Genomic DNA, 16,842 nt, shown 5'->3' with positions numbered 1-16,842 from the left:
GCGCGGGCTTTAGCCAAACATTTTAATTATCATCATTTTACTGTTCCTTGAATTAAATGAAGTGCCGTCTTTATCACTCGCAAGGGCCCATTAGTTCCTTGAAGTCCTTGCGAGTGATAAAGACGGCACATCAAAAAGTACATGCGTTAGAATGAGATAGACACCCACTGGTATGGAGATAGATGGTGCTGCCAAAAGATGACTGGTAATATTGCAGCCCTTAAAGCGATACAGACAGCAAATAAAAAAGTGTATGTCTAAGCGAGATAGACAGACAAATACGCACATTTTATGTAAATATACCAAGATAGTGACGTTTCAAGCCAGTCCGCAGCTCATAATGTCCAAAGTTCAGAGTCCAGGTATTCAGGCGCATTGATACCGTACCTGATCAAATGCTCAAGCTATATATCTAAATAAAAACGGAATCTATACAGCGTTTAAATAAAATACCGAATGTCGTTTGCGTACAATGATTAAGGAAGTCAACAATAAAACCAAACGAATTAATTTATGGAGGGTCTGCAGGTCAAACGAGCCGCCACTGGTGTATAATATGTTTGGGGCACAGACATGGTATGTGGCACATGATTTTTTTTTTTAGATTGTTTTGCACATGTAAAAGAAACGCTAGCGCGCCTAATCTAGACTATGGCGATCCAGGCTAAAATTCACCCCGTGGAGTGTTTTCGGTGATATTTTATTCTTGCAATAACAGGTTTGCCAGTGATTGATAACGGTGATTCCCTTGGTTCGGTGACTATTCCGCAAAAAGCGATCACGATCATGGAACATCTGGGCACCCAAAAACTACATCAATCGAAAGCAACCCACATGAAATATTGTACTAACGAGAACTTCCAGAGTGCCAGATATTCCGTATTCGCGATTTTTGTGGCAATGATTGTCGTGCGCGCAATCGCAATTTGTGCAATAATCCGTTTATCACCGAGAAAGTAACTTGGTAAGGAAAAATGAGTGGGTTGTGCAATCATCATCCATACATTTTTATTTCTTTATTAAGTCATTCATTTAAATCTCCTGCGTCTTCTTGGATGAATTTATGAATTTAAAAGTTTCTCTCCTTATTTACAATTTATTTACAAGCTAATTTCTCATGTGCTCATAATGCAACGCTTTCTACAAAAAAAACATGTAAATAATATGAAAACAAGCGTAAAATAAATAGGTATTATAAATATTTGATTTAGTTATCAGTTATTTGTAATAATATTACACTACATATACATATGTTGAAATTTTAAATCTGACAGTAAAGTTGCAAGCGTGTAGTAAAGGGCGCGGGCTCGTTAGCTCTTGTTGCCTTTTGTGCCTGTCTGCTGTTAGTCTTTTTTATTACTGTTTATTTATTATTACTACTATTTATCGATACTCATATTGACCTACATGCCTTCTAATTAAATGGTAAAGTATTTTTGTAATATATTTCAACTAAATTAATCGACACTGTAACGACTTTTTATATACATATGTACATACAATCATTCTTTAATATTTTTATTTTTCATATTCATTCAACAAATAAATATTTGCTTGGTGTAACGAATACAAAACTATTATATTATTCAGATAATTTTTGTTTACTATGCAAAAGTTGCATTCCAATATTCATTTAATTGTTGACATTAAAGTAATTATTGTCACTTTAAATTATTTTCATTTAAATGTTTATATGTAGACTACTCATCATCTTAATATTTGTAATAAGTCGAATATATTTAAATTGTGGTTTAGTACGGAATTAATAGCTGATTCTGAAAAGAAGGCAAAATTCCAAAGCTTTACAGATTTTTTTTTGATTTCTTTAGAATGCTATAAATGATTTGTATGTATGTTTTTATTATTTTTACAATTTAGACTCAATGAACTAAAAAAGAAGAAAACACTATTTTTTTTATAGGCTTTCATTTAGAAAACAATGAAAATGAAAAATAGTATATGTATATAAATTCTATGTGTAAAATAGTTTGTTTAGTTTATATTAGATGTTATACTTTCATTGTTTTGTGATAAATTATACACTATAGCAAAATAATGTAATTATTGAATTGTTTTTGTTTAAGCTTTTATTTTGGAATGCAAAAAATGGCTGAAACAGACTCCACAGCTACTTATAACGAATTAAAAGAGAAATTAATAGGTACGTGTAAATATACATATTTATTAAGATGTTAAGCATTGTTGATTGAATATATTATCGGTATTTATGTATGTATGTATATAGGTTTAGGTCTCTTTGAAGGGGGTATGACTATAAAAGACATGTTAAATTTGTTGGCAGCCGTTGAAAATTCGTACTACTCTGCTAATGAAGAGATGCGTAGTCGAGATATAAAAGTATGAATATCATATATGTGTTGTGATTTTAATATTTGTATGAAAATCATATGGTTCATTTATACAAAGATAGATATGTTTTTATAAATTTTTAGGTTTCATCGGTAACTACTGGTATGAAAAGACATTATATAAGTGTATTGGAACGACGTATGCCGTGGAGTCTCTTTCCAATTCCCGAAGAGTTGTCTGTCGAGCAGCGAGCGCAAATTCTTGCGGCTTATAAAGAGCAACAGAGTGTGTCTCGATATCGTAAATCAAAATGTTCACTAGCATTTTCTGAATGGAGTAGCGCATTTAACATTCCTTTGTCCAAAACTAAAATGCTAACAGATTTTCAATCAGCCAGTCGTCAAAGTCGTAGTGGACGTTTGCTCAAGAGTACCCCGCACTATGTCGACGATGGTTCCGACACAGAATCCTCTTATGCCAAAAAGAAAATGAAGAAAAAGATGAAAAAATTAAGCAATGATGAAATTATCGCCCACTCTTCTTTATTTAGAGACGCGATAGTGGATATTGAAAAAGAAACGAAATCCAAAATCTCGGCTGTTGAAAATAAAATTCCGAAAAATGATGTAAATAATGTCGACAATTTTTCAAATAATTATACTACAATTTTTAATAAGAATGATATATTAGATGTTGATTTGAATACGGATGAAAAATCACATAGTGTCATTGAAGATGTTAAGAAGGTAATATATAAAAAATTATTTATTTCTAATATTGATTTGGATACAGGTTTTTCATTCCTATTTGACCCTTTTTCATTTCAAATTGACGCTATTTCATTTAAAATTAAACCTTTTTCATTTCAAATTGACATTGACATTTGAAAAGGGGTCAATTTGAAATGGAAAAGGTAAAATTGGAAATGAAAAAGGGTCAATTTGAAATGAAAACGGGTCAATTCGGAATGAAAAACCTATATAACAGTGGCTTATGCACGCATAAACATGCATACATGTATGTTTACTTGAGGTGTGCGTGCATTCGCACGGCACATTTCAGGTATTATTTCCTAACGCATGCGCGCTTTATGTGTTCATGCGTTGTTGTTTATTTTGTACTTGCTTATGTACAGTGTGGTTTTTTTATTAGAACAGAGATGTGCGGTTGTTCTTGAGCGATATTCATGAACAACCGTCTCGTTCTCCGACGAAAGGGTCTCTTAGACTGTATTCGTTGGGGGGGGGGGGGTGGTGGCCTCATGTTGAGGGCTTTAAGGGTCAAATTCCTTCACCTTTAAAGCGGGCTTAGAATAACAGTGGCGTGCTGTGATATTTTCCCTGTTTTTGTCGCACAGCCTTACGTGTGTGCGAGCAGGACACAAGAGGAAGCGGTATGACGTCACAGCATCCTTTTGTATCCTACTCGTGCAAATGTACATAAAGTTGTGCGATAGAAACAGATAAATTTACACCGCACGCCACTGCAGTATATACCTATACCAGTGGCGTGCGGTGAAATTCTCTCTGTTTTTGTCACACAGCCTTACTTATGTACGTGTGCGCGAGCAGGATACAAGAGGACTCGGTATGACGTCACCTGTTCCCCTTGTATCCAGCTCGCGCACACGTAAGTAAGGCTGTGCGACAAAAACAGGGAGAATTTCACGGCACGCCACTGATCTATACATATGTACAAACATTTACAGAAGCAAATTTGTCAAATGCGGCTCTGAATGTTAATTAAATTTGTTTTGAATTTATTTTAGGATACATTGAATGCTAGAAATAGACCTAAAAGATTGAAAATGTCAGCGGTAGAATAGCTGGTGTTACGAAGTAAATTATTCAAGTAATATTTAGACTAATTTAAATGATTTGGATGTTGATGTTGAACACACACGCTTATTTTTGTTCTAAATTAAAAAAAAATAGTTTATTGTATTATAATATACATGTTATATTCTGTTTTATTAAACGATGATTTTTGTACATTGTTGTTTGCATTGATTGATTATTTACAAACATCAAACTTATATGTCTAGAAGGAATTGTGTACTGGTGAAATAAAACTCGAGTATTTTTTATAGATAATATATGTATGTCATTTTAATATATTCTTTTTATAAAAGTATTTTTACCTAATCATATTGTGCAGTCGAATGTTTTGAGAATCAAAGGTACAATCGATCTAATAACGTTTCCTCGATTCTACAACATGTACATTACATATTACATATTATAATATTTGATGGACCTTCGAAGATGAAATATTATATACAATGCGTCGAGAATGGCAAATGAGTTTTAAAAATATTTAAATGTTATAAAAATGTTTCATGTCATGATAGATGAAATAAGTTTTTGATATGATAATCATTATGAGCACCAATTCACAAGGATTCTTTGATTAATCCTGAAGTGTAAGTCTTTTTTCTATTCATATATTACAAGTATAAAACGAATAACAATAATAAAATTTAAAATGTACAGTATAACAAATTATCTTAAATAAAATACAAAAACAAGTAACTTGATATGTGATACATCGGTAAAACATTAGTGTGATTTGTGTGTGTCTGAAAATAATATTTAACAGTGTTACCGACAACTCTTTGAATGGTAAAAGATGAACCTCATGTTTCAGAGAAGAGTTTCATGATTTTTGGCTTCAAATAAATATGACTGTGATATTTCAACTAGCAATTCTGTTCCTCAAAACTTTTTTTTAATAATCAGTACGTAATTGTATGGAATGCGATAATTTTGATCACCTTACAGGAAAGACAAGTATCGGACCGACTTAAAGAACTTTTTTTATTGACAATCATAATCAACAAATATAAAGCTCTTTAAATAAACATATTTAGCTTTTCCTTTAAGGTGTAGAAACAATGAGAAATTATACGCAAAAAGCAATTAATTTTATGTGTTTAGAAAAGTATATGTATGAATAGCCATTTATAAGATATTTTACATAAAAAGGCGCAAGGTTATGTTTTGTGACAAGTTTAATTCTTGCACATATGTACATACATATAATTGCCCTTTGAATTATGTAAGTGTATAAGGAAACACTTACTATTTAAATATTGTAAATCAAAATAAATATGCCTCGGCAGGCTAAAGTTACTTCCAAGTCCTTTTATCACACTTATTTATAACTTATTGAATTTTTGGTCGTAGATTTTGGAATATGGAACTATTTCATTGAAACAGTTTTTTAATTGTCGAACCAGGGATCTTACGTTTGATTCACTTTTTTGATTGCTTCGGTTTGCAAGGTTTGTAAGGCAAACGTTTGTTTTTTTTCTTTTTAAGAAAAATGAAATACTCTAGCGTATTTATTAACGAAATCAAGTGAAAATAAACATTTAACTTTACACACGACGTAAAAATACCCTGAAGCCTCTAATGTTTGAGAGGCATTCACCCTATGTCACACTTGTGTATCATGCGATGAGCTGGATTTCCGGTGATTTCTTCTAAGAGTGCTGTAATCGCTGTCTCGATCATCCACGTCGCACACAATGGTATTGTTGATTAAATTTCCAGGTATTACTGAGCCTCTATCTTCTGAAATGTTGCAGTTTATTACTTGTAGGTTCAAAAATAAATTACATATATACGCATAATACAAATTGTCCTACCTCTGATTGTGACAACAGGTCCGATGTAGTTTGGTTGTTGACAAGTTGATGGAAATCCATACGGCTCAACTCCATTATTGTCTTCATAGTATTCAATATGTTTGCCTAATTCAGTTTCACAATTGGAGTCGTAAGTAAAACATGGGTATGTTGTTTGAAGTGGAATATATTTTTCACCTATTATATTACGTAGAAAGAAAATATGTGTTATTTTTATATATTTAGTTTGGTTTGAAAGTTGAAGTAACAATTTAATACTCACTACTTTCGTTACTGTGGCAGCTTGAAGTTTCAGCCAATTCGGCTGTAGGAATTTCGGTTATATTGGAAAGCGGACTTCCAGTTTTGCTCCCGCCTCGCCAATCGGGACAACTCCAATGATAGCCTTTAGTAAAATAATGTTGTGTTAAAGATTTTCATTTTATGAATCTATTTAACCCTTTGAATGCTGACCAACGCCTATCAGCGTTTTGCCAACAAGTCCATCAGCTAAAATACGCCTTTCCAGTTAGCATTGAAAAAAAAATGCATTGAACATGTAATCTGTGTCAATATTTATAAAGACTGGTTGACACCAGAATTTCTGAATTTATAACCATAGCAGAATTTCTCGATGGAAATCCCTAACTGTTGAGTATTTTACATTGTGGCTTGACGTCTTTTCTGTTGAAAGCCCGCCACGCTGAAAATTTCGCCAACATTTCCAACTAGAATTATTTAGAAATCCAATAGAAGGCATCTAATATAAAAATTGTAGTTAATCCAAACGAACCCTAGACCAGTACTCTAGATAACTACCGCCAAGGATTTCGAGTTTTGTAAAGGTGTGTTTAGACTAGAGAGATGTAATAAGAATAGAGGGGCCCTTACGAATAAATAATTGTTGTCAATTTTACGCAGAATACAATTGGATCAATTTACTTATAAAAATGTATCCCATGTTATTTATTGTGTGTTTTTGAATGTATTCTGCAATTTTTACTGATGCTTGCCCATCTTGCGAGTAATATAAACAAACAGACAAGTTTTTATCGGACATACGTCGAGCAGCAAGCGTCAAATACGACTGATGCCAAAACTATTTAGATCTGTCCGTGGACAGAATGTCACTTGACTACAAAAGAACACCTAAAGCCACTTCTATTAATATTACATTTCTCTAAATATAACACCTAAAACCACATTTCTCTGGTTTAAACTCTCTAATATATCTTGCAACAATATAAAATACACAAAAGGAGTCTATTAATGAATGTATTTTTCCAAAACTAGTTCCGTCTTCTTCATTGTTGTTAAAATGTAATACTCGCAACATAAATGCCAAGCTACAATCTAAACTACTCAGCAGCTAGGGATTTCCATTCTGCTTGGTTATAATTCAGAAATTCCGGTGTAAACCAGTCTTTATAAACGTAGACAAATGAATGACATGGATTACACGACCCATGTTGAATGCATTTTTTTTCAATGCTACCTGGAAAGGCTTAGCGGGTAGTATTCTCTTTTACTTTGTACATGCTCAAAATACAACGCCTGTTGGCGTTTTTCAGGCCCATGGACTTGTTGGCAAAACGCCGATCGGCGTTGGTCAGCATTCAAAGGGTTAACCGTAAAATAAATCGATTACCTTTTGGTGGACTGATGATATTATCTTCGATATTGTGTTTACCCGACAGATCTTCAATGAAAAAATATAAAAGTAAAGATAATGATTTAATATTAAATAAAATTTTAAATACAATATTGATTTACGACGAAAGAATAAATAAAGTGATTACCATTAATAATATTGTTTTCGTTAAACGTTCGACTGTTTATTTGTTCTGACCATGAAACTTTTCTCGGCTTATTGAAGTTTGAACCGGAACCATCTACGACGTCATTGTTAATATTTTTTTGAACAAGTTGTGATGCAGATTGAACATCTTCTCCTAAAGAATTATGTTTTAATTTATTTTATTTTGTATTAGTCGCAATATAATAGATTAATGAAAGTACCTGTTGGTCCGTAGCTTCGAAGAATATCAATACTATTGAGAATGTTCTGAGATGAATGAATAGAATCTTCAAGAATTACAGGTGTGTATGACAAAGATTGGTCCCCGACTGCCATTGCACATTGAGCTTCCAAATTTGAAAGTTTTGATCCTCTCTTTTTTTTTATAAATCATAATTATTTATAATAAGCTAAGTTTCAATGAATAAGATTTATATTATAATGAAATGCACCTTAATAAGTGATGTTTCGTGATGTTTAGCAGACGAGTTAAATACGTTGGATTTTGCATCGGGTGGAATTATATCATTTTGTTTTCTGTAACGGCTTAAAATAATGGTACATATGAGTATTAGTATGCATGTGCCTCCTGTTAATCCCATCAACCACAACAACTTTTCACGTCCTATTAATTCGTATACGCTAGATTTAACAGCATCCGAATGTAGAGGATTGCCACAATGCATGCCTGATAGTGAATGAAAGAAATGTTCATTTAAATTTCTAATATTGTACATAGATAATAGGGAATTATTTGAAATAAAAAAATACCAGTTTTATCTGGTGGGCACACGCATCTAAAACTGCCAGGTTCGTTAATACAAGTTGCACCGTTGAGACACGGATCACCTTTACATTCATCTATGTCAAACTGAAATGTGAGACGAGATATGTACATATATTGATACTCTAAAATGTTGATTAATGTTTTTGAGTGGCTTATTGATATGTGCTATCAACCTCGCACAATGATCCATGATATCCGTGGCATCGACAGGCAGGTCCTCTATCACCTTCTTCACATAAACCTCCATGATAACAGGTTGCTCCTCCACACCATCGTCCGAGTTCGCATCTGTTCCCTTTTAAGTTTTTGGTACACAGGCAATCGTAATTACCTAAAATGGATATAAAAAAATAGTTTAACAAATTATATGTACCTATAGGTTTGATTGTTAGGCTTTATTTGTAGACATAGATAATACATTTTGTTGATAATAGTAAAATAAAATAACCTTCTGTTGAAGATGAACATATTCCACCGTATAAACAAGGCTGTGATGCGCAAGGGTTCGTATCTAATTCACATTGGGATCCTATGTATCGTTCATGACACCGACATTCAAATGATGGTTTCCCTTCTTCTAGTTGTTTCGTTAAACTTATACAAGTTCCCCCTGAGAATTAATAAAGAATACATTATGTTTATTGGGTACTCGTGGTTTTACCCGGCTTCGCTCGGTATTTGCAATATAAATCGCTTAAACATGGCTAATCTAATAGTAAGCATCCATTTGGTTTTTTATTAAATTTATTTGAATCGAAAAAAAAATAATATTCAACGACAGCCAATCAGAAACGAATGGTTTTTTTTATAAATATATACATATAAGGGAATCGGAACTGAAATTGGAACCGGGAATCGAAACTGAAACAGGAATCCGGATCTGGAACTGAAAAAGGAATCGGGATTCGGAACTGAAACAGGAATCTGGATACGGAACTGAAAAAATAATCGGGAACCGGAATTGAAAAAGGAATGGGAATCCGGAACTGAAACAGGAATGGGAATCCGGATCCGAAACTGAAAAAAGAATTGTAGGAATCTAGCACAACTTGTGCTATTACGAATCAAAACCAGTGATCTCATCATCGATCCTGTACAAACATGCATAAATCAAGGGCAGCGACCCCTTCGACCATTCCAGAAAAAAGAGTTCATCGCTTGATCGTAAAACGAACGAAATCCAACAGTGATGTCATCAGGCAACCGTAACACATGTCTGAAAAGTCATTTACGCGTGGCACATGCCCGCATTCTCAAACGAACGACATCCTGGCGCTGACCCCATAGCTATAACACATGTGCCTCGAAAACAGGTCAACACGTGTCCCCAACACACGTGTCCTGGAAACGAAGACAAAGCATCTGCACACGGCACGCTACATGCCAGAACGTATATAAAGTGACGCACCAGCTCCCAACACCAGAGTGAACCTCTGGAGTTCAACCAGCTCACTTCTCCGAAGCCCAACCTCTTCGTACATACAATAACCATTGTAACGATTGAACAAAAATAAACGATCCTCTTACAAACACAAACGGTGTTTTCTTAGACCGGGACACGGTCAACACATCTATCCCGCGTACTAAAGAGTCAGGAAACGGAATTGAAAAAGAAATTGGAATCCGGAACTGAAACAGAAATCTTGATCTGGAAAAAGGAATCGGGATTCTACGAACGAAAACTTACATACATACATACAAAGTCTCTTTCGAAATTATATATTAGATGAGTTAGTAAAAATATACAAGTATAATATGGAGAGAGTAAACTTTCATGCAAATAATATTTAAATAAAAAAATACCGTTTTGACATGGAAAGCTTCCGCATGCAGCAGGTGTTTCTAGTGTTGTTGGACAGTTAAAATCAACATTTGCCAACTTTTTCAGTGATAAAGCACCACTGACTCCGCCATTGTGAAGAGGAATTATTTCGTTTGATACTCGAATATCACCTAAGCAACCAACAAAACCGTAACGTATATCTTCCATTCCTAAAAAGAATAACGAAAAAAATCAATAAATTTATTATTCGAAATCTAATCAAGTTGTATCAGGAATAAGATTCATTTAATTAAAGATTACCTAATATTGCAGGATGTTCAGTCACTTCAGCGCCAAAAAATAAATCATCCGTGTGCAGGTTCAACAAACCATTCATTCCGAGGGCAAATCCGTGAGCCACATGCTTGCTGTCTACCGTCAGATGAGCACTGCTACCGTCTCTTTCTAATTTCACCTCGTGCCATCTTCCATCTGATATTTTCACTGAACTAACTCGAATGATTCCTTCTCCAGATCCCAATTCGAATCGATATTGTATATTACCATTTGATATCTATTTAGTGAACAAAATTAATACATGCAAATTAAATATAAAGTGGAATATTAAATATAAATGATATTATAAATATAAGGTAAGTACTTCTAAAATGTTGTAATCTATCTTTCCAGATGCAAACATGAGGCATCCTGATGGATAGAACGTACGGATTTTGACTGTTAGAACTAAAATATCTTCGAAAAATCTCTTTCCGTTAAACATCTCTTTCCCAACTTTATACTGTGCATAACTTTTGCCATTGAAATAAATAGGGTTTAAAGGTTTTAAACAATTTCCACTGTGACACTTTGAAAGTTCCAAATGGCATTTTCCTTCTTCGAGTTTGTCGACGCATTGACAATTGTATCCTTGTATCGATTGATCTGGGAAACACTTTTCGTTTTCTGGGCAAGGTTTTCTAGCACATTCGTTGACTATTGTCTCGCATTGTTCACCACCGTAGCCATCATGACATTTGCATTCAGTTTTGTGTTGGTGAAAAGGACAAACTAACGTAACAACATCTGTTGTTATGGGTATTACTTTTGTAGTGTCGAGGATAAATCGTTCTTGGCATTCACCATAAGCACAATAATGTGCATTACATTTGATCCTCATCATTTCTTCGACAACAAGTTTCGTAGACTCTTCCAGTTCTTCTAAATTTACATTCAAAGATTTTCTAATGGATTCGGATGTGAAGAATTGTGATGCTTGATTAGAAGCTCTTTTGACACAAAAGAGTACATCTAGATCTCGACTGATTATTCTTCTACCTTGGTGAGTGTTTGGTGAAGTATTGTTGTACGGTTTATAAAACGAACGTTTTTCTTTATGTACTATTTGATTAATGTCGTCGGAAGATGGTTGTATACTGATGATGATTATATCCTTCAAACGACAATTTAAAGCATTGCGCACAGTTCTAATAAAACCTTTTTTATGATTGCTAATGAATGATTTAGATGTAACTTCTCTGAATCGAATTACAACTGCATTTTTCAACATATCATCGGCAATGAATTCCATATAAATCATTACAATACCGAAACTTGTGTACTTTCCATCATCAACGCTTACATTCAACTTGTATTCTCCAACATCCAACTGTGGCAGAGCATAGATAGTACCATATTTTTCGTTCACACTAAACAAATTTGGCTGAGATGGGGTAGGAATCAATTTGAATAAAAGAATATCGTATGGATCTTGATCGAAGGCATAGATTTTTCCTATTTCACCACCTTTATATTCGTCCGAAAACGAGTTGATGAATATTTCTTGAGGAGAAATAATCGGAGGATACTGGGACTCTTCAATTATTTTTATAGTAACCCAAGTGTCGGAGTAGAGTGGTGGTGTTCCATTGTCAAACACTCGTATGTGAAGAACATAGCGATCTTTAATTTTTTGATGAAATTTAACAGCAGTTTTGAGAAATCCATCTTGTTCTAAATGAAAAAAATAATCTTCATTGCCTGCACGGATATCAAAAATGTACGGTGCAGCATTCGGGTATATGTCTGCATCGTTTATGATGAATTCGGTAATTAGGAAACCAATTGGTTTGTCTTCTTGCAAAATAAAAGAGTAATTTCCTTTGGAAAATAGTGGAGGATTGTCATTTGCATCTGTTACTTCAATATTGACCGATACAGAGCTGGATAAGCTCGGCACACCATTATCTCTTCCGCATATTTCCAAATTATAATTCGACTGTTTTTCTCTATCTAGTGTGGACAATAATGATATTTGACCTGATGCAGTATTGATACCAAATATTTTCGATGGATTTCCCTTTTCTATGGAGTAAAATACTTTTCCATTTGAACCGCTGTCCACGTCAGTGGCTATAACTTGTATCACTTCTTCAGAAATGGAGGAATCTTCTTTTATGTATGCTTTGTATGCCCCTTGAGTAAAAACAGGCGGATTGTCATTAGTGTCTGTAATTGATATATTGAGAGTGGCAAGGTTACTCAGAGGTGGTAAACCTCTATCCATGGCCTGTATAGTAAGAATATATTCCTTTGTTCTTTCATAATCTAAAATGTCAGTAGTTTTAACAACTCCATTTTTTGTATCGATGGAGAATTTTTTCTGATCGTTGCCATTGACTATTGAATAAAATATATCGGCATTCACTCCCGTATCTTTAGAGGTGGCCAACACTCGAATGACTTCAGATCCAATAATACTCGTTTCTGGTATTGTTGCATGGTAATACTTTGAGCCAAAATCAGGAGGATTGTCATTGACATCAGATACAGTCAGTTGAATAGATGCTTGATTCCAAAGAGACGGTTTTCCAAGATCATGAGCCTGTACATCTAAACTGAAAATGCTTTGAGTTTCTCTGTCTAATGGAGCCAAAAGAGTCACAATTCCACTTTCAGGAGTGATAGAAAATTGACCTTGTAAATCGTCCACCAGGGAATATCGAATGATTCGGTTAGTTCCCGAATCCTTATCTGTTGCATGTACTTTTATAACGAGTGTTCCGATTTCTACATCCTCCGGAAGAGTTACACTGTATTGAGAAATGGAGAATTGAGGTGCATTATCATTCACATCAGATAGAGTTATATGGATTTCAGATGTGCATTCCCATGTAATTTTATCTTTATCTTGAATGTGGGCTAATAATTTATATTTCGATTGTTCTTCTCTGTCAAGCACGGATGCTGTTTTTATTTGCCCTGAATGCTTATCTATGCTAAAATGGTCTAATTTGGATCCAGATAGGAAATATTTGAATTGTGCATTTTGTTCTTGATCAGCATCGCTAGCTAAAACAGTGAGAATACTAGTTCCAATAGCTGTGTTTTCAGATAAATTTTTGTAATAGCGATTTCGAACACAATATGGTGGATTATCTGAAAAATAAAATTAATATAAATAATTATATGTTGAGTTAAAATATGCAAAAATAAGAAGTAAAATATTTACCATTAGCATCTAATATATCAACATTTAATATGGTTGCAGTTGAATGCCTTCCATCGGTTACTACAACATCTAATATATAGTGTGATTTTGATTCTCGATCTAATGGTTTTAGCAAATATATTTCTCCTGATGGTTTAATGTGAAATTGGCAAAGTAAATCCCCTGATGTGATATAATAGTCCACAGGTATAATATCCATATCCTCATCTGTAATTTCTAATTGTATTATCATAGTCCCTAAAATAATCATTACAATTATTAGTAGTTTGTTAAAAAATATATTGTTTATGATAAGTTTTTTTTATACCAATTGGAGCATCTTCACTTATTGATGTGTGATAATATTCTTTAGTAAAAATTGGCGGACAATCATTGTAGTCTTTTAATCTTATCATGACGGTAGTTCTATTGACATGTTTTTGATGAGCATTGTCTATAGCGAGTACTTGAAATTTGTAAAGTGGCTGATTTTCACGATCCAGATCAACCAGCGTCGTAATCCAACCCGTATACGAATCAATTGCGAAAATATTTCCGACATCGCCCATTTCAGTTCCAAGTGCATATCTAATTTCACCATTGGATCCAAAATCAATGTCTTCAGCCATAACTAAAAAATAAAATTTCATTAGAAAGAGTCCAATAATTGAAAATTCAATCAAATTTTAATAATAGTATTACTTTTTAATATAGTAGAACCCTGTTCAATATTTTCGGCTAGGTTTAAAAATATCGGCGAAGTATGGAAGACTGGTGCATTATCATTTTCATCTATCACGTTCAATGAAATTTCTATAAATCCAACGAGCGGTGGATTGCTTTTAGTCTCGGCTAAGATACCAATAGTATACGAGTCTATGGTTTCTCGATCAATTGAACCCGATAGAATCAGTTGACCTAAATCGTCGATTGTAAAAAGCGAAGAATCGAAAATCGCAGGAAGTACGCTAAATATAACTGGCACTTGGGAAGACATTTTGAGACTTGTGATAACTGTACCTAAAATAAATACTTAGATTTTTAATTTAGAATGTATTTGTATTTTCAAATTGAGATATTTTTAATATTTTCTTACCCTGTGGAGAATTTTCAAGGATGAAAAATTTTTCGTGATTTGTTTCAAATATGGGAACTTCATCAAATGGTGACATAACGTATACTTCAATAGGTATATCCGCATATAATGGAATAATACCACTATCAGTTGCTCGTACCCAAAATGGAAATACTTGAGATTCTAAAGCAAAAATGTTTTTATATAATATGAATAATGTCCGTCTCCGTGACGGGCCGGAATGTAAAATGCCGGAAAACGCAAATATCGCAAGGCAAAGATCGAAAATCGAAAGATCTTAAGTCGAAAGATCAAAAAAATTAATACGGGAGGAAAAGCCTGTTCCTCTTGTTCCTGTTGTATCCTGCTCGCGCAAATTAAGTGAGTATGTACCCTTTTTTTGATCTTTCGACTTAAGATCTTTCGATTTTCGATCTTTGCATTCCGATATTTGCGTTTTCCGGAATTTCACATTCCGGCCCGTGAGGTAGACCCGAATAATGTAAAACATTATTATTATTGAAAAATATATTTTACCCCAAGGAGCAGAATCATCAATTAATGATATTGCACCAGTTACAGCATCCACTCCAAACAGATCACTTACAATAGTATTTTCATTGGCATATATTGAATACTGAATTTCACCATTAGCACCATCATCTAAATCTAAAGCTTTTACCTGAAAGACATAACACCTGAAAGACTCATCTTTATAGGTTATTTAATGACCGTTATCTTATATTTACACTTACATTTAAGAACGGTTGTGAAAGACTTTGATTGACATATATTGATATTTTATATTTTTTGTAAATAAAAATTGGGGCATTATCATTTTCATCGAGAACTTTTATTCTCACTAAAGTAAAAGCTGGCTTTCCACCACCATCAATTACCATAATAGGTATTTCATACTCTTTTTCTATTTCACGGTCGAGCTCAACTAAAGTGGTGAGTTCTCCTGTTTGACTGTTAATGAAAAATTTTTCTTTCAAAATATTAGAATGTATTGAATACGTTAATGCACCGTATTCGCCAAAATCTCTATCTTCAGCTACCACCTAAAATTTTTTAATTATTTCATGAATTAATCAAATTAAAATATTATGAAATGTAACATGTATTATGGAACCAAAAACATACTACAACAACAAGAGTTCCAGCTGGTTTATTTTCTGCGATTGAAACCTCTAAAACTGGATGATTAAAATGGGGAGCATATTTATTTGCAGGATGTAGAGCGATTTTAGTCCGAGTAAATGTCGTATATATTCCATCAGATACAGATATATTTAATACAGATAGTGGATAATTTCCAAATTTTTCAATGTTGACTAAATTTATAATGCCTGGAAGTATAAAAAAAATCCAGTTTTATTTTAAATAATATTACAATAAGACACATACATATCACAAGAAGAACAAACCATTTGTATTGTTGATAGAAAATGCTTGTCTGTCGTTCCCTCCGACAATAGAATACAAGAGATGTCCTTGATCAATTAAATCAAAATCACAAGCCATTATACGAGTAACAAACTGTCCCCGAGTCGCATGTTCTGATATTGCAGCATTATATACTGCTTGTTCTATATGAGGAGGATTATCATTTATGTCTAGTACTAAAAGAGTTAAAAATTTATTATAATTTTGTAGAATTCATGCATATTGGGCATGTATTGTGTTTTTCAAACTTAAAACAAAATTAAAATATGAGAATTTACCGGTAACCCAAATATGTGTTGTTGCAGAAAGACTAGGCAAGCCCTTATCTGCAACTATTACATTGAAATGATGAAATTCATTCATCTCCCTATCTAAAGATCTTTTTAAATATATGCTTCCATCAACGGGATCCACATGAAAAAATGATGTTATATTATCAGCCGATGAATTCATGGAAAACGACAGTTCTTGGTTTATTCCTAAAACACATTTAAATAAAAAATATATTTTTGGAAAGCATTACAAATAAGATTGACCTGGATGGAA

The 16,842-nt window shown here is 33.5% G+C and overlaps 3 protein-coding genes across 3 annotated transcripts in view; 1 reads left to right on the top strand and 2 right to left on the bottom strand.

The window, feature by feature from the left end:
- The first annotated feature begins 1,287 nt into the window (after positions 1–1,287).
- On the top strand, positions 1,288–4,420 carry LOC143911870 (uncharacterized). Its single transcript, XM_077430948.1, has 5 exons — positions 1,288–1,425; positions 2,085–2,161; positions 2,246–2,358; positions 2,454–3,056; positions 4,079–4,420. Exons 2-5 carry the CDS (start codon positions 2,098–2,100, stop codon positions 4,133–4,135), a joined length of 837 nt encoding a protein of 278 aa, XP_077287074.1. The 5' UTR covers positions 1,288–1,425; positions 2,085–2,097; the 3' UTR covers positions 4,136–4,420.
- Positions 4,421–6,210: 1,790 nt separating this feature from the next.
- Positions 6,211–14,401, bottom strand: LOC143912398 (fat-like cadherin-related tumor suppressor homolog). Its single transcript, XM_077431675.1, has 13 exons — positions 14,101–14,401; positions 13,794–14,030; positions 10,947–13,720; positions 10,607–10,859; positions 10,327–10,515; positions 8,972–9,133; positions 8,697–8,854; positions 8,508–8,607; positions 8,189–8,424; positions 7,958–8,111; positions 7,738–7,890; positions 7,587–7,637; positions 6,211–6,344 (listed from the first exon to the last, which is right to left on the bottom strand). The coding sequence occupies exons 1-13, from the start codon at positions 14,399–14,401 to the stop codon at positions 6,211–6,213; spliced, it is 4,902 nt and encodes a 1,633-aa protein (XP_077287801.1).
- Positions 14,402–14,451: 50 nt separating this feature from the next.
- The window catches only part of LOC143912397 (fat-like cadherin-related tumor suppressor homolog), a 109,861-nt gene continuing 107,470 nt past the window's right edge, over positions 14,452–16,842 (bottom strand). Inside the window, exons 17-23 of the mRNA XM_077431674.1 lie at positions 16,575–16,775; positions 16,278–16,472; positions 15,994–16,199; positions 15,603–15,911; positions 15,385–15,529; positions 14,869–15,030; positions 14,452–14,792 (exon numbers count right to left, since the gene is read on the bottom strand). Of these exons, the coding sequence (XP_077287800.1) occupies positions 14,452–14,792; positions 14,869–15,030; positions 15,385–15,529; positions 15,603–15,911; positions 15,994–16,199; positions 16,278–16,472; positions 16,575–16,775 (1,559 nt within the window). The remainder of the gene's footprint in view (positions 14,793–14,868; positions 15,031–15,384; positions 15,530–15,602; positions 15,912–15,993; positions 16,200–16,277; positions 16,473–16,574; positions 16,776–16,842) is intronic.

This window comes from Arctopsyche grandis, chromosome 5 (assembly GCF_051622035.1).
Source record: "Arctopsyche grandis isolate Sample6627 chromosome 5, ASM5162203v2, whole genome shotgun sequence".
In the NCBI taxonomy this organism is placed as follows: Eukaryota; Metazoa; Arthropoda; class Insecta; order Trichoptera; family Hydropsychidae; genus Arctopsyche; species Arctopsyche grandis.
This window is presented reverse-complemented; position numbering and strand designations above follow the sequence as displayed.

Coding starts and splice junctions, on each gene's coding strand:
- LOC143911870 (XM_077430948.1), top strand. CDS start 2,098: ATGCAAAAAATGGCTGAAACAGACTCCACAGCTACTTATAACGAATTA. Junction 2,162..2,245: donor ATTAAAAGAGAAATTAATAG/GTACGTGTAAAT, acceptor GTATGTATATAG/GTTTAGGTCTCTTTGAAGGG. Junction 2,359..2,453: donor TGCGTAGTCGAGATATAAAA/GTATGAATATCA, acceptor ATAAATTTTTAG/GTTTCATCGGTAACTACTGG.
- LOC143912398 (XM_077431675.1), bottom strand. CDS start 14,401: ATGGCTGAAGACATTGATTTTGGATCCAATGGTGAAATTAGATATGCA. Junction 7,891..7,957: donor TCGAAGCTACGGACCAACAG/GTACTTTCATTA, acceptor ATAATTCTTTAG/GAGAAGATGTTCAATCTGCA. Junction 7,638..7,737: donor CGAAAACAATATTATTAATG/GTAATCACTTTA, acceptor TTTTCATTGAAG/ATCTGTCGGGTAAACACAAT.